Genomic DNA, 27698 nt, shown 5'->3' with positions numbered 1-27698 from the left:
TTCGTGCCACCTGTTCGTGCCAGCTGAGTTAAACCGGGTAAACCAGGCTCACCTGTGGGGGCGACAGGTGGTTGGTCGGTGCAGTGTCGCGCGCCCACAGATGCGCCCGGGTGAGCTCTCGGCGTGCACGCGAGATTAGTGTTCGGTGAGCGCGGGGGGGGTACACCGGGAGAGCGAGCGCACCCTGGCCGTTGGTCCGCTGAGTCGACAAAGAGCTCCGGGAAGATGTCGGCGATGAGTCCGCACCGAGACACCAGCAGCTAACGGCCGCTGCCTCCGGATACCGTGAAGTTTCTCCGTCGGACGGTTGACCAGAGAGCTGCTGGGATAAACCGCCCAGTGACGGACAGGTGTATTCCGCCGTCTCCCCCTCCGTCCCCCGCTGGACTGTGGCAGCCACCACCGGGGCTGCTAGCTGGTTTTCTTTTCTACTTTGTTCTGCTTTTGTTTTTGGACTTTTCTGAGCCATGTTGTGGACGCGGTGGCTTGTCCTGCTGCTCTGCTGGGGGGCCACAAGCGGCGAGCAGCAGGCGGATGAGAGGGACCAGGCGCCGGCTGGAGTCCGGGCGGACTCCCGCAGGCAGCGCTCTCCTCCGCCAGTGGAGCCGCTGGATTTTGGGTTCGTACCCGCGGCGGTTTACGACACCCACGCTTACTACGAACCGGGGAGCATAGGAATCCTCTTCCATATGGTCCACGCGTTTCTCTACGTGGTACAACCGAACTCCTTCCCCAAAGGTGAGATCATTACCGCCACCCCCTCACCTTGTCTGCTCTCCCCTGTCCATCCTCTGCTCTTATTCCCAGGACTTTCCCTACCAGGACTCATGTATAGATACAGGTAAACACAACACTAAAATACCTCTTAATTTACCATTTAGATTATATTAGATAAACTTTATTGTCCATCCCAATGGTGACAGAAATTCTTTAGACGTGGCTAAAAGGCAGCAGGTAGAACTTGCATAAAAACACATTCAAAACAATAACAGCATTGATAAGAACAGGTGTGTGTATTGTCTAATTGTGACTGTTCAAGATGGTCATTATTGCTGAGGGGATGAAGGATTTTTATATTTGCACCTGCATACATATGCACATGCAGCTGACAAGTGTTGCATCCAATTTAGTGATAAATTACCACTGCAGTTGACTCTATACTGTCTTTTTGGCTTCTATTTTACCCAAATTGTGACCGACGAAGAGTCGCAAATACCACAGTGGTAAGATTAAGGAAACTTTGTTGATCATAATAAAGGTTTTGCGCTACAGACGCTCAGTATACACGGTAAAATAACTGTACTCATTGTTCATACAGTACATAATATATATGCATACTGAATTAAATGATGAAATATAACTACATTATATGTATATGTGTGGAATAAACGGATGCGCAAATGTGGGCATGAGTTAGAAGCAATACAAAATTCTTAAAAGTACATCACAGTTACAGCATTTTATGTTACAAAAGTATAGAAATAAAGGGTATGAATGGAAAGGTGTACGGTTCGTATTAAAGTATGGGGATTGTGATGAGGTCCATGTCACGGTATAATCATGACATCCATGTCAGTTTTCAATATCTTATGCTTTAAGTCTGTCAGTAGCTGGTTAAGCCATCAGTTGTACGTCTAAAGCTAGAATTCAATAGTACACAACCTGTAGTTAAGCTAATCAGAGGTAATGACATTATTAGACAGCTCAATTACAACAATGGGAAGCGATATGAAGCGATCACAAAGGCAAAAATCATTTGTATGTTAAACAAAAACACTTATTTTCTTACTTTTTTAAAATTTTTGTTTCTTAACTCTGAATTACAGGATGTTTTTACATCTACAGGTCTTTAAAAATTCTTCAAATGAAACAATCTGTGCAGGAAAAATGAGCTCTTTAGAATTTAATCTGCTCACATGACTTGTGTCGAGAGATCACAAGTAGACTTTGCTTTGAGGGTTCACAAACCTCACAAACCTCTGGCCTGGCTGACTATTTAGCCTAACAGAATGGGTTGTTCCAGTTGTACATCACAAACTAAACAGCAAAGTCCAAAAAACACTCAGAACCTCAAAGAGACCACTGCGGCAGGAGTTATTTGCACAGTGCTGCTGCATCATTGAGTGGTAAATCTGTCATATATTTGCTTTCTAATATTCTAAAAAATACCCTTTTTTAAAATACTACAAGTCAAAAGAGCACCAGTGTGGAGGGATCACATGCAGTGATGGCGTGTGCTTGCTGAGCCCATAAACCAAACTTATGAGCAGATTATTGGGATCAATAGCTGTCATAGTTCATAAGTGATCTTCTGTGGACCCATGCTGTAGCACTGAGGTGATTAATAGTGATCAGATCTGTCACATAATCAATCATAGTGAATGTTGCTGTTTGGTCTCCACAGTCTAGTCCAGTAACCTAGTGATTGGTATGGAGTGCTCCGGCCCATTTAAGGCGGTTTGTTTGTGTGTTGTATGTAAAACTATGAGTGGTCACGTTGGAGGATGACACGATGCAATAGGATTGAAGGTTTTAAGTTGCTGCCATTTTGGTGTCCAGGGTTAGAGCCGCTGGCTGGCTAATCAATTAGCAGATCAGCGATTAGAGGAGGCTTTCTCAGTCACCTGCATCACTGTGTAATACCTTAATCCACTGGACCATATGCTGCTAGTGCCAGGGACCTTCCAGTATGATTCCCTGTCACCAGCACGCACAGGTAGAGACACCTCACCACTCCCTCCCATCAACGTACGCCATATGTACGCAGAAATCATGCATGTTGATCACACATGTCAAGCACACACCTCAAAGTCAGTTATTACAATCTGATGGAGACACAGTAATATGGAAACATGATTCTGTTTGACCATAAAAGGCTGTGAATCAAGCAGTGTGCTCCAGTCAGACAGTTATTCCACTGTTTATAACAACTAACTATTAGCTACTTATAGAATAGAATAGAATAGAATAGAATAGAATAGAATAGAATAGAATAGAGTAGAATAGAGTAGAATAGCCACTTTATTGTCATTCATAATATACAGTAGTTGGTGCACATTTGAATGAAATTTCGGTGCATGTGCTCGCCATTGAAAAATAATTAAAGATTAAATGTATAAAATATTACAATATATGCAATGTAAACACTTGAAAGTAATACTTTACGTGATGTGTGTTATTAATAATGATACTTAAGGCATTTGCAGGTTATTCTGGCCACCTGAAGCTCCAGGTCGTCTGAGCCAGCGACAGGTGAAAGGGCCCATTTTCAGGTGGCGGCAATAGAGTCAAGTGAAGTAATCAATGAATTAGTTATCAGATTGTAGACACAAATTGCCCTGCAAGTTACCTATAGGATAATTTCCCTTACAATCTGTAAAATTAACCCATTATTTCCATGAAGCTAAGAATATGTTTGTGTGACTCCAAAGGTTGGAAATAGTCAAATCAGTGATCTATTTACTTAGTGAAACAAAAGTGCCGTACACCTGTTAATCGTGATAGCTTTGATAGTAATGTAAGATGATAAGTGATAAGCAATAATGCTTTACTCACTTATCAGTGTCCTATTTTGTGATCTTTCTCTGTCATTGTATGGAACACAAGCACTTTAATTATTATTAATAGACAAACATTTCATTCAAAATCTTGGTTTTATGAGACAACTGCTTGTTTTCAAACATATCTTCAAACCAAAGTATCAACGTGGTTTTATGATATTAACCTACTCCCTGGTAAGACTGGTGTATTCTAAAGAAAAAATTACCTTGCTAGGATCTTTACATTCTGAAGAATGTCAAAATTAGCAGCATTTAATTTAAGTAACAGACAAGTTATGCATTTGAGTTATGGACCAATAATCATATCTTGATGCTGTTTCACATACTTGTGTTGGGCAAAAAACACAAAAAATGAAAATGTAAAAATGAAAGTTACAAGTATATCTCAATTAAAACTAAAAACGACAATACGGCAGTCAGCACCACACACAGTGGAGAGACAGACACATAAAAACACATCTTATATGACCACAGGTACATACAGCACATAGAAGAATATTACAAAAGTAGTGCATAAAAAATACTCTTGTTGGCTGAAATGAAATTCATGAAAGTATGATATTTTTTTAGTAGTTTCTTCTAGAAAGTTTATACTCTTTTTACGATTTGACAAAAATACTGACTTGTGCCGACAAAATGTTTATATAATAGGAGACATTTTTTAAAACTAGTAATTCAGTAATTCAAACAAGAGGAAAATGTTGCTTCATCACTATAACTGGCATCTCTGTTCAACTGTACAATAAGGTTACTGAACAAGTATGAAGTCTGAACACTGCAGCATCTACAATCACACTTTGCTCATCAAGTGGGAATTCAAAGTTATACAAGGGTCTTTTATTTCCTGTGCAAGACTTGTTTTTTTGTTTTTTTTTAACTGAAGTTATGTCAAAGTGAGACTTAGCATAGATGGATAATGACTTAGTCGTCCAGGATATTACATTGATACTGGAATTCTGTTGCACCATCAAAGAGATTTTCCTGCGGTGCTGATGTCCATGCTTGGGCTTGAGCTTGGGTGAGGTCATTGTTAGTTGTTGCAGAGGTGGCACATTTGGGTTTAGGCTGTCAGAGTTTAGGTTGTGCTAAGTAGAAAACCAACCAACGCTGAGGAGACTGAGGAAAGATGGGTGATTACTTAGGCTGTGTCAGGTCATGTAGAATCCCTAAGGCTGATCAATATAAGTGAATGATTTAATAATCAGAATCAGCTTTAATGGCCAAGTACGTATGCAACATACAAGGAATTTAATTTTGGCTGTTGGTGTCACTCTAGGAATAAGGAAAAGAGAATAATAAAATAATTATAGAAAAAAATTAAAAATATATACAGATATTTACACATCTAGAAAATAATATATATACAAAGTAGTGCAAAACGACAATAGCCAAAGTGAGAACAACAGCTAAAGTGAGAATATAGTGCAAAAAGAAAAGTTTATTGTACGTAGTGCAAAAATATTGTACAGGTGTAGTATTGTACAGAAAGTTACTAAAAAGTCAGCAGTATTTGAGCTGAGAATGGCTCTGCTAAAACAACGCGAAAAGCACTTAGAGAGCGCAGTACTCCGCCAAGGCTTCTCAGTCGTATGATTTCCGACGGATAAAATCTTTAATAAAAAAATTACCTTGCGGTGAGCACAGGCGTGTGTCATGCATGTGTACGTTATGTACAGATACCGAATTACGTGTCCTAAATATGTGGGCGGCGGGAATGGATGGAACTTGGAAACACCCCTACAGTTTAATCAATTGTTCCTTGTATCATTTCGGACAGATAAGTCCCAATAAGTCTGCAGCGGTCCATTTGTAGTAGAATTGCAATGATGTGATCGTCAGCAGGCAACTACGTAGCATTCACTTGTTGTCATGGTTACAGTGACGCTGTGCCGCTATCTCACAATGATACAGAAATCTTTAACAAATCTGTGGATCCAGACTATAAGCTGCATCACTGCCAAAATCTAATCAGGTGGTCCTTGTGTCATTTCTGACCTTCCCTAAAAATTTCATCCAAATCCGTCATTCCATTCTTGAGTAATGTTGCTAACAGACAGACAAACAGACGAACAAACAAACAAACATATGCCGATCGTCACATATCTCCGCCACATTCCTTGACGGAGTAATAATGTGACACAAATATTGCCATGTATGTCAAAATCACTACAAATCCCTGTTACTTTTAGATGTACTTAATTTCTTTCAGTTTTCAGCAGAAGTGTTTGCTTGAGAGCTGCTGTTAGGACGGTTGTCACCTCACACTCTTTGTGACTCGCTCATCACGTCCTACAAATCTGCATGAAGGTTGCTTTTACGGTGAACAAGCATTTTGGGCTCTTTCACTGAGGGAGGATGCAGTGTCTTATCCCCCTGATACACACAGGATGGATTAGAGGATTAGCATCCACAGGGCTAATGCTAACACGGTCCTGCCTACCGCTGCTACAGATGGCGTAGTCACACACGGACTTGAGTGTGCAAATGCATGCACTGGTGCGCACATGCCGAAAGTGGGTCATAGTCCTGCCGTTTGTCTGATTCCCTTAATTACTGTGGCTGTCAGCTGACAGGTTGTTTATCAGGTAATGTCTCAAATTGGATCACATCTGAGAGAAACCAGTGGAAGTTGGATAGAATATTTAAGAGAGGGTCATGATTTCTATGTAACTTCATCACACCTTTATCTTAGACTGGTTCATCTGGTGCTATTTTTGTACTCCTATTTATGCGTATTAATAAAAATAACTTTTTACAAGCAAGGACCTTTCAGTGTTCTTCGCTTGAGATGGCAACTCACACTTTTCGCTGTGTTTTTGCCAAATCAAAATTGAAGGGAAGTCATCCTGATAACTGATTATTATTCGATTAACTGTAGCACAGTTCTAAGTACAAATGACAATAATTCCCAGCCTCTGTGATTATTATGTGTTCTTAGATTTATAATGGTAGACTAAATTATCTTTGGGTCATCAACAAGCTGTTAACATATATCTGCTTTAGGAAATTACACTACACTGGCCATTTTTCACATTGTTTTCTGATACTTTATTGATGCTTTATAGAATAACCGAGGAGCCGACTGACTTATGAAACGGTACTCAGTAAAAACGATTGTGTCTTGTCTCCAAGTATTCCTTAAATATAAGTGTCCAGTGCAAAAGAGTAAAAAGACATAATCCTCTTAGTAGTTTTGCTCGAGCTCACAGTGGGCTCTGCAACTTTCTTTAGCTCTTGCCTCCATGAAATACTGCACTTACGGCGTTGTATAACACAGAGTAAAATATACCGTACGGTTAGCAGTATTTTAGGTAAGTGCTGCATAACTGTGCTTATGTCGCAATACTACCACGTTTTGCACTGCGTACTCTACAACATGATGTCCATCAGCGTTGCAGTAAATGTATGTGACCTCAGAACTTTTACATTTCAGAAACATACCCTCAATTTGTCAACCCAGCATTATACTTAAGTAAAAATACCTTTCAGTGAAGACAATGTCTTCATAACATCTCACTGTAACTTTAAAGTAGCTGTTCCTATAATGGAGTCAGGATTGAGGAGTCTCATTGTACTTCTGGGTGATAACAAAATAACAAACTGGATGGGAACAAAGAAAAAATATTGTTGGGACTTTGTCCACTTTTGTAGGTTGTTTAAGTCTCTAAAAACATCTCAAATGGAAACAGAGCAAGAAGAAAGCCATTCTTTGGTTGAAATCGTGATAAACACGAACATGGTGTCGAAAATGTGGCTTCATTTTAAGTATAGTAGCTTAATGAGCCACCATTAGCTCCAGTGTCGTCATCTGATTCCCCCAAACATGTTTGTGCTGGAGTGTTAGGGTGAGCTCCACAATCAATGCCAACATGTGCTTGAACTCTGGTCATTTCGACTCTCAAGTAGTCGTCACCTTTTATTCAAGTTTGAATAACCTCGAAATCAGAGGTATGGTTAAATTAAAAATCCCTCTGGTCAAAAAGAAGCATTTTAACAATGAGATTTAGCATTTTCAACTGTTTTGCTGCAGATTACACATGTTTGTGGGTTTGTGCGTAATTTATTTTTCCATATATAAGAAGACTTTTTGTTTTTATGATTCGTATGTTGAGAGGTATTCCATGTGAAAAGCAGCAATGATGGGTGTTGGGTTGCGTAAGGCTCTTTCCTCACCTCCCAGTAATCTCAGGGCAGCTCAGTGTAGAGGATTGAGCCAGTCTATATTCACACCTTACCGTAAGAGGGTTGTAGGTTCTACTTATATATATCACATCGGCTCACGAGCAGCAGCGTTTCACTGTTTGTTGTTGACATTTTGTGTCATGCAGTAGCTTGTATGGGCCTGTTTGTGTTTGTTCCGCTGTCCATCCTTGTTTTAACTGAAGTAAAACGTTAATAGGTCATGATTCTTTAAAGGCTTTTAAACTGTATAAAATACTCAGCAAATACACAGATACTGAAAAGGTTTGTTTACTAAAAGTGGCTCTTCTTGACTGACATTGAAACCAAGAAAAAGGCATCTTTTTTTAAGCGCAAAACTTGCATCAGTAGCTAAAAATTGCCTGCCATCCTCAGCCACTGCTGTAGATGCATGAGTTCACGTAGGGCAGGGGCGTCTGTTCAGCTGTTCAGGTCTAACTCTGGAGGTTGGTTATCCCCTCTTTTCCTTTCATTTGCAGTAGTTACCTCTTATACTGGGTCACTAAACTAAGCTGTCTAAGCTTAGCTGCCCTCAATGGCTAATGCTAACTAAGTAGCTGAGCAACAACAGGTGGCCTTGATACAACTCAGATGTGCTCATGTGCTACATCTGCAGAGTTAACGGGGATAGATAACGTCACCCTGTGTGACACTCTCAGATCTTCTCCAGACAAGATGAATTTATTAGCATTTTCATACACATGTAAAAATTTAAGATAAGTCATGCAGTCTTCTCCTACCACAAGATGAAGATGGTGTTGAGAGGATTAACCATATGGTCACCAAAGATACCCCCAATCACAGTTCCTGTAACTTTTACTCACCAGAGGGGCTTAATGAGGCTAAAAATGCGACCTGAAATCCTCACATGATTTAAAAGGCAGTTTGGTTTCAACTGAACGTTCAACAAACTTAAATACAACACTAACAAAAAACATTCAACGTATACGAAAGCTATGTTTTACAAGTTAATACTCAATGTCTCAATATAGAGTTTACAAGATATAAGACCTATAATGATTAATCAGTTAATCAGTTATCTAATTTGTTAATCAATCAACCAATAATGTGAAAAATTCTCTGATTTCAGCTTCTTAAGTATGAAGATTTGCTGCTTTTCTCTGTCACGTATTATTGCAAGCTAATTCCTCTTTAAATTTACAGAAGCTACAATGAAATTTCAATGGGAATATTTCACTATTTTTTGACTTCTATAGTTAAATCACTTGATTAATTTTAATAGCTGCTAGCTGTAGACCTATAGGAAATGTGGGTTGAGAAAGATGCAAATGTTTGGGATACTAAGTATAGTCAGTAATACTATGTTTATTTGCCTAATTTATCCGAGCATTAAAAAAACAGATTACAAACAAAGATAATCGCTGCACGTCTAAGCTTTGTCTGCTTCCTCACCTCATTCGAGGGTCAGCAGGTGTGCAAGCAGAAGGCTGAAGCAGACATTGCATGTGTGTATGTTTGTGTGTGACAGCTGTGTAAGCATTTATAATCTAAATTAGCCTCCATCTGCTTGTCATGTGCATTGGCAGCTACCGTACCAATGTGAGATTTGCTGAGTGACAATTTTGTATTCTTTATAGAAAAACATGGTTTTTTGTGTGTCCACACCTTAATATTCCTTTTGATTTGATATGAGCGATCAGACAAACGAATAACAAACACATGATAAAACAGTGCTAAATATTCATATTAGGTAGATTTGTGCAGTGTTGGAATATGTTGGAAAGCATCGACGTGTTGCTTATTTCACCTGCAACTCTATATAAGTGGTATGTTTCTATACGTACTGTAAATACGGCCAAATATACATACATTTAATGTGTGTGGGTATGCATATGTGGCATGCAAGTATCCCTTGAAGTGTGTAGGAATCAGTGTTTACCTGCTGAGTAACAGCCAGGGTGAGTCACAGTGCAGGTAGGCTTAGTGTTGGCTGACCTACATACAGCAAACACACAGACAGCTGGACAGAACCGAAGTCCTCATTGGCAAACTACACAGTTCAGGCAGCTCGCAGAAAACACACAGCTGTTAGATGCATGAGGAAATACAGCCACAATACTGTCCAAGGAAATGAAAAAATCATTCCACATAATCTGTGTTGTCTGCTTTGTGAGCAGATAAATGGATTTTTCCCACTCCAGCGTCACTTGTCATCGCTTACGTCCAACTGATCTGCCTGTAAATCGCTGTTACACAACTGATTAATATTCTGCTGCGTAGTATCTGCAGATTTGAACACGTGTGTGTATATGTATCTAAACACATATGAATATGTTCTTTTTTTCCCAGACCTCATTGTCAAAGTCATTCAGCAAAACATGGGGGGAATCAAAATAGAGGAATGGAGGAAGGTATGTGTGATTTTAAGTGAGGAATGCAGTGTTGTAGTGCTATAATGGTGAATTAACATGTTTTTAATAGTTAAAACTGAGTTTGTAACTCCAAACAAGATAAAAGATTGTGTCTGCAAATTTTTAAAGTGTGCTAGAAATTCCATTTTAGCGTGTGTCATTGTATGAGATTTTATTGTATTAAATCACTTTGGCACATGAGGACACATGATGTTAAGAAACACAATGTAATGATGTTTTGTCATGCAAGACACTCATGAGCAGTAATTATCCTTCCCTCTTAATCCCTTGGCTGTCACACTGACCTTATTTTTTGCTTTGTTTTTTTGTTTTTTTCCTCTTTTGGGATTACAGCCAGAAAACGTCGTACTGTTGCTACAGGTAAACTCCTCATAAATTCACTGACACTGCACACTGCGATGCTGCAAAAATTGACTAAATGAAGCACAAAGAATAGACTTATGACTGGATGAACGTTCTTCTCCTGTAGTGGATCCACTATGAGGCCGGATTCATCGTATGTGCGACCCTCGGTATCGCGTTTGTGGTCCTTGTTCCCATCATAGCAACGTGTTTCTGTGTGTGTCGATGCTGTGAAAACTGCGGAGGTGAGATGCACCAGAGACAAAGGAAAAACGCTGACTGCCACCGAGGTTTCTTTACTGCCTCACTCATCGCCATCTCTGTCTTCATCATGTGAGTCCTCTTCTTTCCAGACTTTATCATTACCAGCCTGGCTACCTTTACTTTGAGAATGCTTTTTAATTATAATGAGAGAAATTAAGAAATAATAGATGTCATTAGCTGAGCTTTTGGATATACTGAATAATTGAAAAACTACCTTGACATAGATGCGTTTTTAGATTGACTTTTAGGTGTTGCGTCTGAGCTTTAATCAGAATGTTTTATTGCCAAATGGTTTTTCACATACGAGGAATATGACTTGGTGTGTTAGTGCAGTGAAACAGTAACATTTGGATTAAGTGTTGCCTGACAGAGTTAAAAACAGTAAGTGTAACAAGATAAATAAGAAGCAGTGACAAATGGTAACAGAAGTATTTCCAGTGTGGAGGAATGTGCAAATTAGCCACCTAAAATTACATAGAATGAACAAGAATAAACAAGAACTGAAACTAAAGGGATCTTCAGCTGGATTTGAACCAAGAACCTGCATGAGGAGCCCAGAATTTGTCTCTCCACCATCTTTCTCACAAGGGATTAATATGTCGAACACGAAACACTCCAGGGTTAGAATCCAGCCCTGGATCTGTCATCTCTGTATTATCTGCATTAAAGGCAATTAACACAGAAAATTATCAGTAAAGTATCAGTAAATGTCACTATAATGTTGAATTATTGATATCAAGCTCTATAAGATCAGATCAACACATTATTTCATGAGTTACTGTCGTTGCAGCCACAATAAAACTATTTCACAGACACAATAATCCTTCCCACAACATGCAAACAGACGTTTTTGCGTAAAATCAGTTGACAAGTTCCCCTTTAACAGCATCTGCTGATATTCAGACACATGGCGAGTGCATATAGACTACCTGCCGTGTGGAGGAGACAGGTACGCAGAAATACGATCCCGACTGTGCAGGACAGTTAGGTGTTACTGATATCACTTGGCTGACTGTGAGAGGCCTCTCTGTCTGAATGAGTCCTTTCACATCACTAACATGCGTGCTCGCATGCACATGAAGCACTTTGTGGCCATTTGGAGATGCTGAGATATTATCTGATCAGATTTTGTCATTTCGATTCTGTTACAGTCTATTACAAAACTGATTATTCTCCTCTATTTGCTTTGTTTATCTCTCAAGAGTAGATTTTAGCATTAAGTCAGGGCTTTGCTTAAGGGCTTACAATGTTAAGCTTGGGAATTTGTCAGGTACTTTCTATGTCTTAGATGTCAACAGTATGGTTCTTGTCATAATTTTTTATCTTCCTTTGGTACACAAGGTTTTCTGATTTAGTGTCACATCACTGAATGTAGTGAGCATCTTGTTTGTTAGTCCCAGGTGAATCTTCAGTGAATGAAATTCGAAAGTGTGCATCAGAAGTCCATCGTATGTAACCTTGCTGCCCCCTGCTGGTAAACTTTGTCACAACATCTGGTGTCTTTCCTCATCCTGACTGTGTGTGTTCCAGTCTGGGAGTTCTCATCGCCTACGCTGCAAATCACAATGTCAGCACCCAGATCAGGAGCACCCGGCGGCTCATTAATACCAACATGAGAGACCTGAAGACATTTGCTAACAACACGCCTGCGGTATGCTCACACACACACGCATACACATGTAAAAGACACACACAAAAAAACAATGTCTAATAATACTGTCTGTGTCCTCCTGCAGCAAGTTGAATACCTGACAGCACAGTACACCACAGCCAAGAACAAAGTCCTCTCAGATCTTGACAGTAAGCTGTTTACATACAGTGTTTGCCTAAATGTCTCTCACTTTACATAACAGTGCTGTCATTATAAAACCGCCTGATTTTTCCTGACAGACATTGGACCTTTGCTGGGCGGCAGGATACACAGTCAGCTGGAGAAAGAGGTGGTTCCCTCACTGGACACTGCCCTGCGAATGGCAGGAGGTATCTCATTCTCTCTGCCTCTTTTAGTATCTTCGTTTTCAGCTTACGCAGCTGGGAAACAGTTTAACATAGCAATATGAGGGAAAACAACACTAACTCACGCACAATTCAAGGATAGATCCTGTTGAATTAACCATTTTTGTTAGAAAATAGTGCACTGTTTAAGCTTGGTGTTAGTCACAAATACTCATACACCTTGAAATAGGACTCAATTGTTCTGTTTTGAAGACAAAATAATACACTTAACCCTAAATGGTGCATAAAATACAGTACACTTTCGAACTCTCTTTGTTCATGCTGTACTGAAACTGATTAGGGATTGTGTGAATTGTTGTTACTCTTGCCGCTAATGATTGTCCCTTACATGCAGGTTCCTCTCTTTCAGGGTTTATCTATCTATGCAAAATCCTGATATGTCTTTTAAGGGAAAATCTTCACCGTTTTTATTTTCTTTTTTCCTCTGCGATTCCCTCATATTTTCTTTCTATCTAAAGCAAAAGTTGAGAGTGCCATCAAAGGTAAACAGCTGATCTGGAATCAGTGGTGCAGTGCTTGTGACTTTGTGTTCGTGGGAGTGTTAGAAACAAATGCCCATTCTGACAGTTTTTTGTTGTGGTTTTCCCCTGTGGGTTGTGGATCTGTGGTCAGTGTGATGTTTGTTTTTTTTTTTTGCATAAAATATTCAGTGCTGTGAAAAAGTATTTGCCCCCCTACAGATATCTTCTATTTTTTGCATGTTTGTCACATAGAACTGTTTTAGATCATCAAATTTTAATGCAAGACAAAGATAACCCAAGAAAACACAAAATGCAGTTTTTAAATGCTGATTTAATATATTGAAGTACAATGCTGTCCAGTCCCATCTTGCCCTATGTGAAAAAGTAATTTCCCCCTTAGCTACCAATCTACCAACTTAAGGCTCAAGCGCAAATGTGTTATGCAGCATGACAGTGCCCCAAAGCACACAAACAAGTCCACCTCTGAGTGGCTCAAAAAGAACAAAATGAAGGTTTTGAAGTGACAAAGTCAAAGTCCAGACTTCAATCCAGTTGAGATTCATTGTCAAGACCTTAAAAAGGACAGTTCAGGCTCGAAAACCATCTAATGTGGCTGAATTGAAACTATTCTGCAGAGAAGAGTTGACCAGAATTTCTCCACGGTGATGTAAAAGACTGATCACAAGCTGGAACAAACATTTAACTGAAGTTGTTGCTGCTAAGGAACCAACCAGTTATTAGGTTTAGGATTAGGTTTAGGGGGGAAATTACTTTTTCACAGGGGTGATGCAGGTTTTCTAACAATCTTCATTTAAAAACAGCATTGTGTGTGAATGTATATGTATTAAATCTAAATTAGCACAATTAGTTTGATGATCTGGAACATTTAAGCATGATAAATGTGCAAAAATAGAACATGTCAGGGGGCCAAATACTTTTTCACAGCACTATATATGGCTCAATAATTTGACAGTGTAAAACGACACTCTATTTTCTCGAGAAATTGTCAAAATAAAAAAAATGCCATTTTTTGTTGTTTCTAGCCATGAGGGAAACCAAGGAGGCCTTGGAGACCGTCAACACCTCCTTGGAGGTTCTTCAGGATGGGATGGGGAAGCTTCAGGCCAGTGTTACAGGTGAGCGTGCCTCCCTATCCAACACACTGTCCGACCCAGCCTGCACCAATGGAGCTGTGTCTCCTACATGCAACACCATCCGCTCCACACTGTCCCAGCTGGGAGTCAACGCCGACTACTCCAAGGTAATAACAAACTCTGCATTGTCCGACAAACACAGCCAAGTGGCACGACAAATTAGAATCAAAGCCTGAAAATAAAGCCTTACTATTTTATCCCCACCCTACCTCCCACCCTACCTCCCACCCCTCCACCCCCACCTCCACCTCCACCCCCACCCTACCTCCCACCCTACCTCCCACCCCTCCACCTCCACCTCCACCCCCACCCTACCCCCCCACCCTACTTCCCACCCCCCACTTGTCAGCTCCCAGATGTCAGCCACGCTTTGGTCAACATTAATACCATCTTGAGAACAGATCTCAGCAACATTGTGCAAAAGGTTAGTGTTTGTCTGAAGTTTATTATCATCTATGACTTTCTGTTTCATCCTCCATCTTCACTTGACTCTTTTTTTTTCTTTTTCTGTTCACCTCCAGGGTTACGCATCCTTCAATGACACACCAAAACTGGTTAAAGAGCAAACTAAAAACATTGTCTCAGGTACATAAATGTGTGTTTATGTCTCTGTGTCTTTGTAAGCAATATTAGAACGAGTCTGACTAGAATCTTTCATGTTCTTTCTCCTTTGCATGAATACCTGTGGATGATGAAACCACAGCTTTGCCTCGTAAGTCCCGTCATTTCCCCTCTGTTAGATCTTCTCATCTTTTTTGCTCATTTTTGTTACCTCCACCCTTCCAGTTAATAGAAAGCATGCCTTCATTTGTGTATCTTTCCTATTTAAAATTCTGTCTGTTTGTAGGAGTAAAAGGCATGCTGGATAAGATCGGCACAGAGATCACCAGCTTCTCCAAGATGTTCCCAGTGGAAGCCTCTCTGGCCAATTTCACCACTTTCCTCAATGAAAGGCAAAAGGCCATTGAGTCCTTTTACCCACAGATTGACCAGATGGATTTCTACAGGTTTGTCTGCATGTATAGTATTCATAGTATTATGGTAAAATATATGGATGGGGACTCATCTGATAATGTTTAGAAACAAGAATTAGCTGCATCTGTATGAACGCTTTAGGCTGAGGCTGATGGTTGGGATTTAGAGACCGGTATACTCCACCACAGGTGCTTATTAGATTGTAGGGTAGCTTTAGAAACCCAGTTTAACCACAGCTTTCACACAAACAAGATTGGAGTGTCTGACTGTTTCTTTACATTCCAGAATTTACATCTACTTCACGTTGTGATTTGCCATCTGTGAAAAGGTGAAAAAGAGCCAAATCTTGAACTCCTAGGTTTATGTTTTATTATTCATTTCTTTACTATTTGTGGCACTTTTCATGTCAGCAAACGACACTAGGAATGCCCTGTTAGAAAGACTGAAAAAAATGTGCTGTCATCTTTGTTTTTTGACATTATCACATCACTTCTTTTACTATTACAGGTAGCTTTTCACTTCAACTTAAAGTGTGGCCGTTGTGATCAGCTATAACTACATTTGTTTTCTGACAGTGTGTCAAGCTGTGGCAGTTGTGATTATAAATTAGGGTAAACTTGCTGTGTTCTGTGTGCAGGTGGATCGGCTGCGTGGCGGTGCTCTGCATGGTCGTCCTGGTCCTGGCCTTCAACGTCCTCGGCCTGCTGTGTGGCACCTGCGGCTACGACAAGCAGGCGACGCCGACAACCCGCGGCTGCCTATCGAACACCGGAGGAAACCTGCTGATGGCGTAGGTTGACATGACAACACTCCATCCTAACCTGAAGGGATAATAGACGTATAATATAAAAAAACAGATTAAATGCTATGAGATAAACTGCATAGAGAACGGTGTTCACATATGGCAAAAATAGATGAGTTAGCAAAATTCTCTTAGTAAAGGTAAAAGAAAAACGTATATATAACTAAATATGTCTTTAATTCAGGGATTGTAGTTTCAGAAAAGAAAGAAATCAGTAAAAAAAAATTCCGGTAACAGTATTATTTAACACTGTTTATGTGAAATAGATAATTAATAAATTTAGTAAATATCGTTTCATGATCAGTTAAGTGCATCTAGATTCTCAGTAGTCCAACCTTCTGATGTGAAAGAGAAAATATGTTTTCATTATGCGCACATGAGATAAAGAAATCAGTATAAAGCTAATGCACAGCTGGATCTACATATATACCTTATGCAGGTAAAAAATATTTTAATCAGGCTTTTTTTTAGTTTACTAGCACTTCACTCAAAAAGTGAAGCTTGATAATAGGTTAATGAGACAATTCAAAACTGATGATGACAAAAAGGTAATCACTAGTCTAAAACCACACAATAGACCAAAGATATGATAACAAAATGGAACAAGGCAGAAGAAAAACAAAAACAAATGGATTAAGATAATAGAATCAGTCATAGACAAAAGTGTCTGATGATAAAAAATGACTGAATTAAAATAAAAATCAGATGGTGCTGTTTAATGTGTCATTTGCACATTCTGTTCATTTGCACATTTCTGTATCATTCTTGTACATGCTGTTGATATTTTCTATATTTTTGTCTTGTTTAATGTTATTTTGTTATATGGTATTTTATTTCACCTTCTCTTCCTTGGTGTTGTTGTGTTGTTTACCCCTCTATTCTGCTGTGACAACTTAATTTCCTTCCAGGGATTAATAAAGTCATCTAAGTCTAAGTTAAACGGACAATGGTAGCAGGGACAAATGAGTTTTTAAGTCTGTTGGTGCTGCACCTGTAGAGGCTACACCTGCGACTAGAAGAGAGCAATTTAAACGATAATAACATGAAGCAGCACGTAGCGATAGACAGAAAAAGACAGCAAACCAGAAACTCAACTTCTCTCTGTTTCTTGCTCTTTCAGTGGGGTGGGCTTCTCCTTTATCTTTGCCTGGGTGCTGATGGCCATCGTTACCTCCCTGTTTGTTGCCGGTGGCAACATAGAGAAGATGATATGTGAACCTCTGGCTAACCGGCAGCTGTTCAAGGTACTGAATACAAACTCTCCTCTTTTCTGAATCATGTCCTTCCTGCCTCACTGAGTTTATCTTGGAAAGTTTTAAATGAGCAACGTAGTGTTGGATGATGGACAACAGTGTGGATGAATAAACTAGTACGTCTGTGTGTGTGTGTGTGTGTGTGCGTGTGTGCGTGCGTGCGTGTGCGTGCGTGCGTGCGTGCGTGTGTGTGTGTGCGTATGCATGCAGATCATAGACACACCATTCCTCGTGCATCCTGAAAAGAAAAACTTCCTCCCTGGGATGCTGTTTCAGAATCCAAATATTGACTTGACTTTGGGCAGCATGTACAGGTAACACGGCACTTTTCTGCTTCTTGGTATTCAAATGCTACCAAACTCATTGCTTTGTATTTGTTTTGTATTTGTAAGAAAATAATCAACTCTCTTGGTGGAGGTTGAGTTTGTGATCTGTCTGTGTTTCATAGGGAATGCTACGAGAACAACGGTCTGTATCATGCTCTGCAGCTGGAGACCATGTTCAACATCAACTCCTTCCTCAACAGAACTGTGGTAAGCGTCGCTTTAATAGTGAAATGTTGTGCTCTGATTGAGTAAGATGAATGGCAACCGGGTAACTTGTGAGTTTATTCATGTTTGACAACAGTACAACAGGGATCTGGCCAAAGTGTTTGAAGGTGTGCAGGTGGATCTGCAGAACGTCACACTGCTGGAGCAGGCCGGCAGAGACAACCTCATCAACTTCGCCAACTCTGGAATTGGACAAATCGACTATGATGCTTATCTTACTGAGGTAATGTGTGTGTCTGTGGTTAACTATTTATCTTATGTATTGAAAACTTAAATACATACACTAAATACCAAAAAACCTCTAACCTAAAAGAATTATGTCCTTGTTTTAGGTAAATAAAGGAGTCACTCTGGTGGATCTGCTGTCCTTTGCTACTGACCTGGAAGCTCAGGCCGACCAGCTGGTGAGTCCTGTCATTACTGTTGCAACGCCTACAGCGTGAGTGTAATTATTGTTCAGAAAATCAATTAAAAAATCAATCAATAGTCATGTTATTTCACATATCAGAACCAAAAGATGCCAGCATTTGCACATAGAATTTATTTTTGACTATTTTTTATCTATTTTAAATTTTTTTTAAATTTCTTTTTTTTTATCTTATTTTATTTGTTATTTCAGTTGTGTGAAGGGGACTCATAAAATAAGAATCTCATTACTCAGGGTAACCACTGTTTCTCCTGTGTATATGACAATAAAGTTCTTGAATCTTGAATTGGCTTTAATGGCCAAGTACAAACACAACAATCAAGGAATTTGGTTTCAGCTGTTGGTGTCACTCTAGGAATAAGGAAAAGAGAATAGCAAAATAACTGTAGAAAGAAAGAAGCATCTATCTATCTATTACAGCCTGTCACACCACTGTTGGCGGGTGGCCTCCACAGCTGCTTCCACACTTGGCGATCTCGTGCCACATGTGTCCATGCGTTGCCGGCCTTCTCTTCGATGTCACCTCTCCACCTCCGCTTGGGCCTTCCTTTCTTTCTGCTCCCCTCTCTTGGTCTCCATTCCGTTGTTTTCTTGGCCCATCTGTTGTTGTCCATTCTGGCAACATGTCCTGCCCACTGGCCTTTCATGTTCTGCACCATTTTGATGATGTCCTTCACTTGTGTCCTTGCTCTTATTACTTCGTTCCTGATCTTATCTTTCCGGGTGGTGTTCAGCATTGATCTCTCCTTGCTTCTTTGGGCCACGGCCCGTTTGTCTTTCTGAAGTTTTGTAAGCGACCACGTCTCTGCTCCGTATGTCATTGCTGGCAGTATGAGATTGTTCATAATTTTCCTCTTCAAGCACATTGGCATTTTCTAATCTTTAAGAAAGCTGCTATACTGTCCAAACCTTCTCCAGCCTGCTGTTGTTCTTTGGTCCATTTCCTTGGCCATCTCATTCTCTGGTGTCAGCAATCTTCCTAGATATAGATACATGTACGTCTAGAAAAGATAGTCTAGAAAATCCTTTAAAAAATTGACTAAAACTTTTCAGATCAATCATTGTGAGTTGGTATAAGTGACATTTTGAACCATCCAAGTGAGAATTATCTGAAAAAGGCAACTGAAAAAACAGATACGATGCCCATCACAGATCTAAAGTTAATCTTCTTCACATTTTGATTGCACTTTGCAGGATTTGGTAAAGGGCAACACATTTCTTATCAACCAGAAAATCAGTCTGTAGCTCCCTTATCTTCATAATTATAATCCACATTATACTGACAGATGTGTTGAAGACTGAAGGAATGGCGTATAAACTTATAAAACCAATAAGCACGATTTACAGTTGGACAGCCCCTCAAGAAAAGCCTTTTACTTCACGCTCACTGATCAGCCTCGCCAGCCTGAACAAGCCACCCATTCACCCTGAGCACACACACACATTTACGACACATGCATGGTGTAGGATCTGTACCATTTAAAGGCACATGGCACTTGGTACAGTGGGATCAGTGTGCGTATGTAGCCGTAAGGCGGAAAAGAACAATAAGTCAGGGATTTAACATTGATTCCACATGAAGTTATCACAGCATCCTTAACGGCAACTGCAGCAAAGTCACGTATTGTCCACTCTGTTTGTTTGCAGCCTCGTGGTGCTTTGGAGAACGCACTGAGAGGACACGCCAGCAGTATCAGACTCATTCACAGGGAGCAGGTGGTGCCCATGGAGCAAGCAATGGTAATCATAGCACGAAACACACGGCACTAACGCCAGTCATACTTCAAACACAGCTGCAAGAAAGTACATACAGGTTCTCTCCCACCTCCAGTTACACCTTTCTTCTGCAATACATGAACGTACCGCTTTAAGAACTCAAGTTACAATAAAACTTTAAAAGCATTTAAATCCATTGTGATAAATTAAAGACATAACCTTGCAATGCTCCCTTTTTTTTCCTTCTTTTCACAAAATGGTGACAGAAATATGTCAGAGCGCGGGTAAGCCGCTGTTGATTCACGCCACTGTGACGGTGTTTTATGTGTGTGTTTGCCGTAGCGACGTGGTTCGTGTCGTGACAGCAGTGAAGTTATGTAATCGAGTATCTGTAAATGAGTAAACAGACATTTAGACATGTCTTATTTGGTTTATTTATCTGCGTTTTTGCTTTACAGAGCACACTGAGCCAGAGCATCAAAAAACTGCAGAGGACGTCCAACGACCTGCCAGTGAGCAAAACACACTCACAAGAACTACATTAATAGATTAGAAATAGCCACGTTTTGAACAGTTATCTGCTTAACTGACTCCAATTAAAGTACATTTTTTTCTGTCTCTCAGGTCAAGGTCACTAATATCCTGAGCGCCATTGATGCAGCCGAGTACCTCATCACCCACAATGCCTCACATGTGGTGAAGCAGGTACAAGACAAACATAGTGCTATTTAGGCTTTATGTAACTGTGCACATGTGACCTGATAATGTGGAGTTTTATTTAAGGAACCAGGGTCAGCTGTGTTTCTAATTTTTGTTCAACGTGCAAATGTGCTTTGCGAAAAAGGTGAAGGTTTATCTCATCTAGTGAGATGAAATGTGCCATGTAGTGTTTGCTCTGTGCTATTTGCCCTATTTGTTGCTTCAGACTAAACAAAAGATGAAATTTACTTCGTAATATTTCTTGCTAACTTACTGGATTATTATAAAGACATTAATAAGCACATTATAAGCAACTTTTTGCACTGCAATCCATGCGTAATTAACAGATCACAAAGGGCCTTATAATGGCGGTTTGATTTCATTCATGCATTTTTTGGGGGGGCTTGAAGCAAATTGCATTTTAAATAAAATCCTATAAGGGATTATTCAATGAGAGGACAATCTTGCAACCCTGGAGCCTTAACTATAATCATTCTTCAGTCACACTTCCTAACTTTTTTGTCTGTGTTGGTTTGTAGGAAACGAAAGGCTATGTCCAGAGCTTGGTGGGATACTTCAGACAGTACACAGAATGGGTTAAAAACTCAGTGAGTATTCTTCTCTTTCTCTTTTTGAAGGTCAGTTGAGACCACGTGAAAACAGGAAAAGTTCAAACCGTACTTTGGATTTGCTATATAGTTACTCTGCCCACTCCAACGGGCTGATTCGGTAATTGAGCTTAATTCAGCTGAAGTTAAAACCAGTTATGTAGGTTTCAGTAAATGACGGGAGCTTTAGAGATTTCCTTATTGTAAACAGACTCTTTTAACAGTTGGTTTGAATTAAAGTCAGTATGGGGAACATTGAGGAGATCAGCCAGCTGGAGATGAAGTGTGCACAGATACTCAGCAACTTCTGGTTTTCATATTTGACAACATTCTCATATACATTGTGCATATGTGTGTGTGTTTTCTCTACAGCTAACTGCAGAGGTTGCGCAGTGTAAACCCATCAGTAACATTGTGGACAGCATGGAGATAGTAGCATGCAGCTTCATAATTGACTCAGTGGTAAGGAATCACTGTGTGTGTGTGTGTGACTACCTGGCAGGTCGCTGAAGCATGCTGATTCATTCCACAGCTGTGTGTGCAGTACATGCACCCTTCATGTATCTGGATTTTAACTGAAAATAAACGGCTCTTTGACAGTTCAAGGGAGCTCTGGGTTTTGGGAGCAGCGAAGACTGGAGGCAGTGGGCCACATGTACAAGAACAGTATGTTCTCAGGTCGCTCAGACACACGGAGATGGGACAGAGTCTGTTTTGAGCCAAGACAGGGAGTTACATGCACATAGATTCTTCACTGTTTTCACTCTGGACCCCGAGGAGTTGTAAAGTTTTATATTTACATATCCGCTATATATCATGCGCGTGAGTTTGTGAGAGTTTAATTTGATCTCAAACAAGACACAGACTGTGGGCAACATAAACAGAGATTTAATACGTGGTATGAATGCTTCAGCACTGCCTGCAGCTACTGTACATGGAGGTGTGCCACGTGTTGTTATTTATATGTTCTGTCCCCCTTTGCCATAATGCTGTGTGCATTTCTTTTGCATCCACGTGCATGTATCTTGTTATCAGTTCATCTATCTGTTAGTGGTTTTAGTCTTTAAAATGTCAAAATTTTGTGAAATATTCTGATTTCCAGAGATCAATTGAACTTTTTTGTATTTTTTTGGTTTGGCCAACAATCTGAAAAAAAAAATTCACTGGTAATCACATTTAAAAAAAGACTTCATTTGAGCAGTGATGGAAACTGACAGTGTACATTAACACAAGTACTGCACCTATTAAAGCTTTGTACTCTAACTTTTTAAAACTCTGTTTCAGTGCATTTCTGAGACTAATATGAAGCTTTTAGTTCATAAATGATCATGCTGTGGTAGCTTAAATTTTTCAACACAGTATTCAGATGTCAAAATTAGGTCCACAAACATTTACATTATTGAAAAACTGATTACAGAAAAGCATCAGTCACAGAAACCCAACAGTATAATGTATTATAATAATGAGATTGGTTTATTCTGCTGCATGAGTAATATTGATTTTGCTTTAAATACATTTTGATATTGTTGTTCTCACTTGCATACAAGATCTAAAACTTCTTCTAGCATTGTGTTTGAGAAGCTGAAACAAGTATTGGTATATTATAATTGACTGTTTTTGAGTTTCGTGTTGAAGTGGCTGGAATGATGAAATGTTGCTGGTATTTGTTTTCAGAACACGTTCTGGTTTGGTCTCGGTGGCTGCTGCATCCTTCTGATCCCCAGCATCATCTTCTCTGTCAAACTGGCCAAGTACTACAGAAGAATGGACACAGAGGACGTCTTTGAAGAGTGAGTCCAAACACGCACATAATTTTTAGACAAATAACCATAATCAGAAACTTTTCATTTTGCTTCCTGTTTCTTTAATCTTTTCTGATGTAGATCAAAGCAGAAATAATTATGCATTTTCTGTCCTTCTCTCTGTCGTTATTCCTCTTCATGGACACCAATTCTCCTCATATTTTCTCCTGGTGTTATTTCCGTTGTGTCTCCAGCTGTTCCTACCCTTGGCTTGTTGCACTTTGATGCATGTCAGTTATTCATGCACCTCGTCACCTTCTTCCATGTACCCGCTCTCTTTCTGGTACAGGATACTTCAACTTTGGATCGCTTCACACCGTGCTCTCTGGTTTTTTTGTCATCTGAAATCGCGAGCATAGTCTCTCGCTTCTTTGCATGGACTCCCCGTCGCTCCTCACTTTCCACTTTCATTTCCTCTCAGCAGATCAGTCCGTCCTTGTCACTTTCAGAGGAGTCCTCCCATTCTCTCTCTCATCTGTCCTCCCTCGCTCTTGTGTTGCAGTATGGTTAATACAGGTAATCAAGGTGAACAGGTGTGTGATATCCATGGAAACCTCGCTGTGATCAGGTACCATCTAAATCGACTTGGTTGCATGCGGCAGTGTTAATTGGTGGAGGGGTGTTTTTGTCTGTAGCTTTCAGACACAGCAGACAGGTTGAAGTTTGGTACATGAAATTTTTCCATAAATGCGATAAAGAATTCCCCGTGTGTGTGTGTGTGTGTGTGTGTGTGTGTGTGTGTGTGTGTGTGTGTGTGTGTGTGTGTGTGTGTGTGTGTGTGTGTGTGTGTGGGTGTGTGTGTGTGTGTGTGTGCATTTAGCTCTCCCTATAATGACACTTTGACTCGGTTTCCTCGGGCCTCTGCTCCCCCGAGCTACTCCATTTGGTGACCCACAGGAATCCACCGACAAGGTATTGATGATCAGTGATAACTATCCACTAACTGTACTACTAACTAACTACAACCATCTAAAAACAATCAACTCGACTCATACTTCGTAGTTCTTCGATTCTCGCCATTATTTCTTCTTTTCTTCTTCTTCATCCCTCATCCATCACAGTTGTCTCTTTAAAAACTCAAACACAAGACAAGTTCATCCGACTCTTCTTGGATCTGTTCGGCTTTCAGAAGACACTGTTGTGAATTTACTTCACATTTGCTTCACATTTGTGCTGCATAAAAAAATCTGGCGTATGAATATGAATTGTTCTGCAAGGGGTTGCAAGAGGTTAGTAGGACAGAAAACAATCTTAGAAGCATAGAAAATGCTCACAAGTAATGAACCTATATAATTCATTGAGGTCATTTCTTATATTTTTATGAGTTTCCAGCCAGAAACGTTGGTAACTACTACATCAAACAAGAAAAGCACTCAGAGAGCGCAGTACTCCGCCAAGGCTGTTCATTCACTGACCTTACACTGAACATAGGTGTGTGTTGTGCATGTGTATGTTATGTACAGATACCGAATTGCATGACCTAAATATGTAGTGGACGGCGGGAATTGATGGAAATCGGAAACACCCCCACAATTTAATCAATTGTTCTGTGTATCATTTCCGATGGATAAGTCCCGATAATTCGGTGGATTTGCAGTAGGATCGCAATCGTGATCATCAGCAGGCAGCTGACGTAGTGTTCACTTGTCATAGTTACAGTGACGCCGTGACGCTATCTTGCAATGATACAGAAATCTTTAACAAATCTGTGGATCCAGACTATAAAACGCATCACTGCCAAAATCTAATCACTGGGTCCTTGTGTCATTTCTGACCTTCCATAAAAATTTCATCCAGATCTGTTAGTCGTATGCTGATCATCACATAGGTCCACTGCGTTCCTTGGCGGAGTAATTACAAGCAAGTGTTCAGAAATACATAAATCATGCTGCATTCCAGTGAAGGCTCAGAGGCAAGAATTAAATCTGAGCTGAACAATAAATAATATTTGTAGTCTTGTAGTACATTTTGACTTTGCGGTAAATATTTTTTAGACCTGCAACCTCCCTCTTGATCTGTAAATCTGCAGCTGGTGGGACTTTCAGCTAATTTAGTTGTTATTTGCTCAGTTAAGCCTTTCAACAGTTTCCGCATTTATGGGCTTGAAGGTTCCAAACCACGTGGCAAGGTTATGTTATAGTGTGGAAATTGGTTGAGTTGTCTTTGCTGACAAAACCATGATGTCTGTGATTCACACTGATGGTTTAAAGTAAAGACATTAGACTAGAGTTAAACATCTTAAAGGTTTTTTGTTGTGTGCATGTACAGTATGTTTGAAATGCTCAATAAACCCAAACTTGACTTTGTTTTCTTTTTTCTTCACAGTGGACAGGAGAACTGGAACTGATCTCTACTTTGTGGTAAGTGCTCACCTGTCCACTTCTTTCCTCACTTACTCTCAATGATGAAGAAAAAAACAGTCTCAAGTTTATTTCTAATGTGGTTTCTCTCTTTTCCAGGATCATTGGACTTGTCTTGTTTAGATTGTGTAGCATTTCCAAGGACAAAAGGGAAGAAGAACAACAATCAGGAACTGTGCGGAGAGGCTGACCCACCGCTCGGTATTCTTTCAGGTCATTTGATAAGAAACTCTGATGGCAGTCAATCGTCAACCTATAAAGTGTTCCCTTGCTCACACCAGCTTCTGGTCACATTAGTCCCTCTAGTGTTTCATGCTGTACACAATCAACGGACAGAACATTCTTCTTGCATAGTTAGTTTACCTGTAGCCAGTGAATTTGTCCTCAACGCTGTCAGTTCTAACACGGTGACACAAGTATACATTTTTTACACTTTCAAAACTTTTGAAAGTTTTATATATTTTTGTTAATCTTTGTTTTATATCTTGTAGTAGTAGCCCATATCTCTTTTTTTGTCTCTGTGAATACTTGTAATACAGCTTGCATCATTTTGATTTCAATAAGTTCCCCAGGAACATTTTTAAGGAATAGTTTGACATTTTGGACAACACGCTAATTGCTTTCTTGCTGAGAATAGGATGAGAAGATACCACTGTCAAATCTGTATGTCAAATACAAGCAGCTGGTTCATTTAGCTTAGCAAAAAGATGAAACTAAAAGCAAAATCAAGCAGGACTAAGAGTCAGCAGTTAGTTGGAGGTACTGTAAAGCTCACTATGGTAATATCAACCAGTTGCTATTTTGCTGGTGTAATGTTTACTGTGTTACAATGTTTACCTGCCTTGTTTAGTAAATTTATTTACTAATTTAATTCTAATTAGCACTAATCAAAGTATTTGGTCACAAACTAAACTACTTTTAACTAATTACAACTGTGACTTGATGATTGTGGTGTGAAAAATCAAGTGATCACCAAAGCTTTTCTTTTTTTAAATCCACTGGGTAACGTGTTTATCTGCAGAAAATTTCATTGCAGTCCGCCAAAAATAACAACCTCCTGGTGCTCTTGAGGGAAAAGTAAGAGGATGAGAAAAGTTAATAGGATTCATACTCATAAATGTCTTTACCTAATGCCCAGGCAAACTGTCAAACAGTTGAGATATTTGTCTAGACCAAAGTGGTGGACCGGCTGACCAAAATTGTTCTCATACAATCCAACGTGATTTTACAGGGTTTGTTTTTGTACCAATTAAAATAAAAGAAAAAGGCTTTAAATACATTTTATTACCTTTGAACGGGTGAGCTTCTTCCACCATCTCCAGTCTTTGTGCTAAGCTAAGCTAACCATCTCTAGACTTTTTTATTGTATGATACACACAAGAGAGTTATCGATCATCCCAGCTAACTTAGCGAGAAAGCTAAAAAAAAAAAAAAAAAAAGGATTTTCCAAAATGCCAAACTATCCCTTTAAAGGTCCAGTGTAAAGGATTTAGTGGTATCAGGCAGTGAGGCTGCAGATTCCAACCAGCTGAATACCTCTAACCTCCACCTTCCGAGCTTTTAGGAGACCCAACAGTGGCGCTGAAAAATGTGAAATGTCCTCTCTAGAGCCAGTGTTTTATTTGTCCATTCTCAAGTGGAGCAACATGGAAGAAAACCTGAACCTTCTATCGATAAAAAGGACAAAAACACAACAAAAGTATGAATATTATAATTAATTTCCACCATTAGATCCATGTAAATGTGACACATTGGACCTTTAAACACTAAGTGACTAATCTGGCAGCTTAGTTTGTTTCTGTGTTCACGTCCTTGAGACACGAAGAATTCTTAGTTTGTCCTGGTCCTTGAAGCAAAATGTTACAAGCTATTCAAAGCACATGCATACGCTACACACACCTTTCCCTAACAAGGTTTAAAGACAGCTAACACACAAAATACTGCCTCTTACGCATTTCTCGTCAGACCATTAGTGAGGGCCTAGTTGCTTGTGTTGTCAAAGGTTTGAGAAATACAGCTCCCAGAAGCCTCGGTGATGTCAGAGGTCTGAGGAACACACAAAAAGAGTTTGTGGTGAAGGGCGCAAATCTGTGAATAAAAACTTAAGTCTAATAA

At 39.8% G+C, this 27698-nt stretch overlaps 1 protein-coding gene across 7 annotated transcripts; it reads left to right on the top strand.

Annotated features, from left to right (window-relative positions):
* On the top strand, window positions 1–27698 carry prom1b (prominin 1 b). Of its 7 annotated transcripts, XM_055009996.1 has the most exons (30): window positions 1–738; window positions 10071–10132; window positions 10487–10513; window positions 10623–10828; window positions 12290–12410; window positions 12496–12559; window positions 12650–12739; window positions 13234–13257; window positions 14280–14497; window positions 14740–14814; window positions 14912–14975; window positions 15094–15102; window positions 15238–15397; window positions 16003–16155; window positions 17288–17411; window positions 17631–17734; window positions 17869–17953; window positions 18048–18194; window positions 18304–18375; window positions 20046–20138; window positions 20381–20398; window positions 20573–20626; window positions 20739–20819; window positions 21353–21421; window positions 21794–21883; window positions 23096–23211; window positions 23726–23791; window positions 24044–24135; window positions 25549–25583; window positions 25683–27698. In XM_055009996.1, exons 1-28 carry the CDS (start codon window positions 468–470, stop codon window positions 24111–24113), a joined length of 2733 nt encoding a protein of 910 aa, XP_054865971.1. In that variant the 5' UTR covers window positions 1–467; the 3' UTR covers window positions 24114–24135; window positions 25549–25583; window positions 25683–27698. The 7 variants fall into 7 exon arrangements, with proteins under 7 accessions (XP_054865971.1, XP_035798057.1, XP_054865974.1 ...); XM_055009999.1 differs by lacking the exon at window positions 13234–13257 and having other exon boundaries at window positions 3–738; XM_055009997.1 differs by lacking the exon at window positions 20381–20398 and having other exon boundaries at window positions 3–738.

This window comes from Amphiprion ocellaris, chromosome 4 (assembly GCF_022539595.1).
Source record: "Amphiprion ocellaris isolate individual 3 ecotype Okinawa chromosome 4, ASM2253959v1, whole genome shotgun sequence".
Classification (NCBI taxonomy): Eukaryota; Metazoa; Chordata; class Actinopteri; family Pomacentridae; genus Amphiprion; species Amphiprion ocellaris.
Note: the sequence above shows the minus strand (reverse complement) of the source record. Positions and strands in the feature narration are given on the sequence as shown.

What these genes read in the sequence shown, in the direction of transcription:
- prom1b (XM_055009996.1), top strand. Translation starts at nt 468, where the DNA reads ATGTTGTGGACGCGGTGGCTTGTCCTGCTGCTCTGCTGGGGGGCCACA. An exon ending in AGTCCTCTCAGATCTTGACA is followed by an intron (nt 12,560 to 12,649) that starts GTAAGCTGTTTA and finishes TTTTCCTGACAG; the next exon opens with ACATTGGACCTTTGCTGGGC. An exon ending in GGACGTCCAACGACCTGCCA is followed by an intron (nt 20,627 to 20,738) that starts GTGAGCAAAACA and finishes TCTGTCTCTCAG; the next exon opens with GTCAAGGTCACTAATATCCT.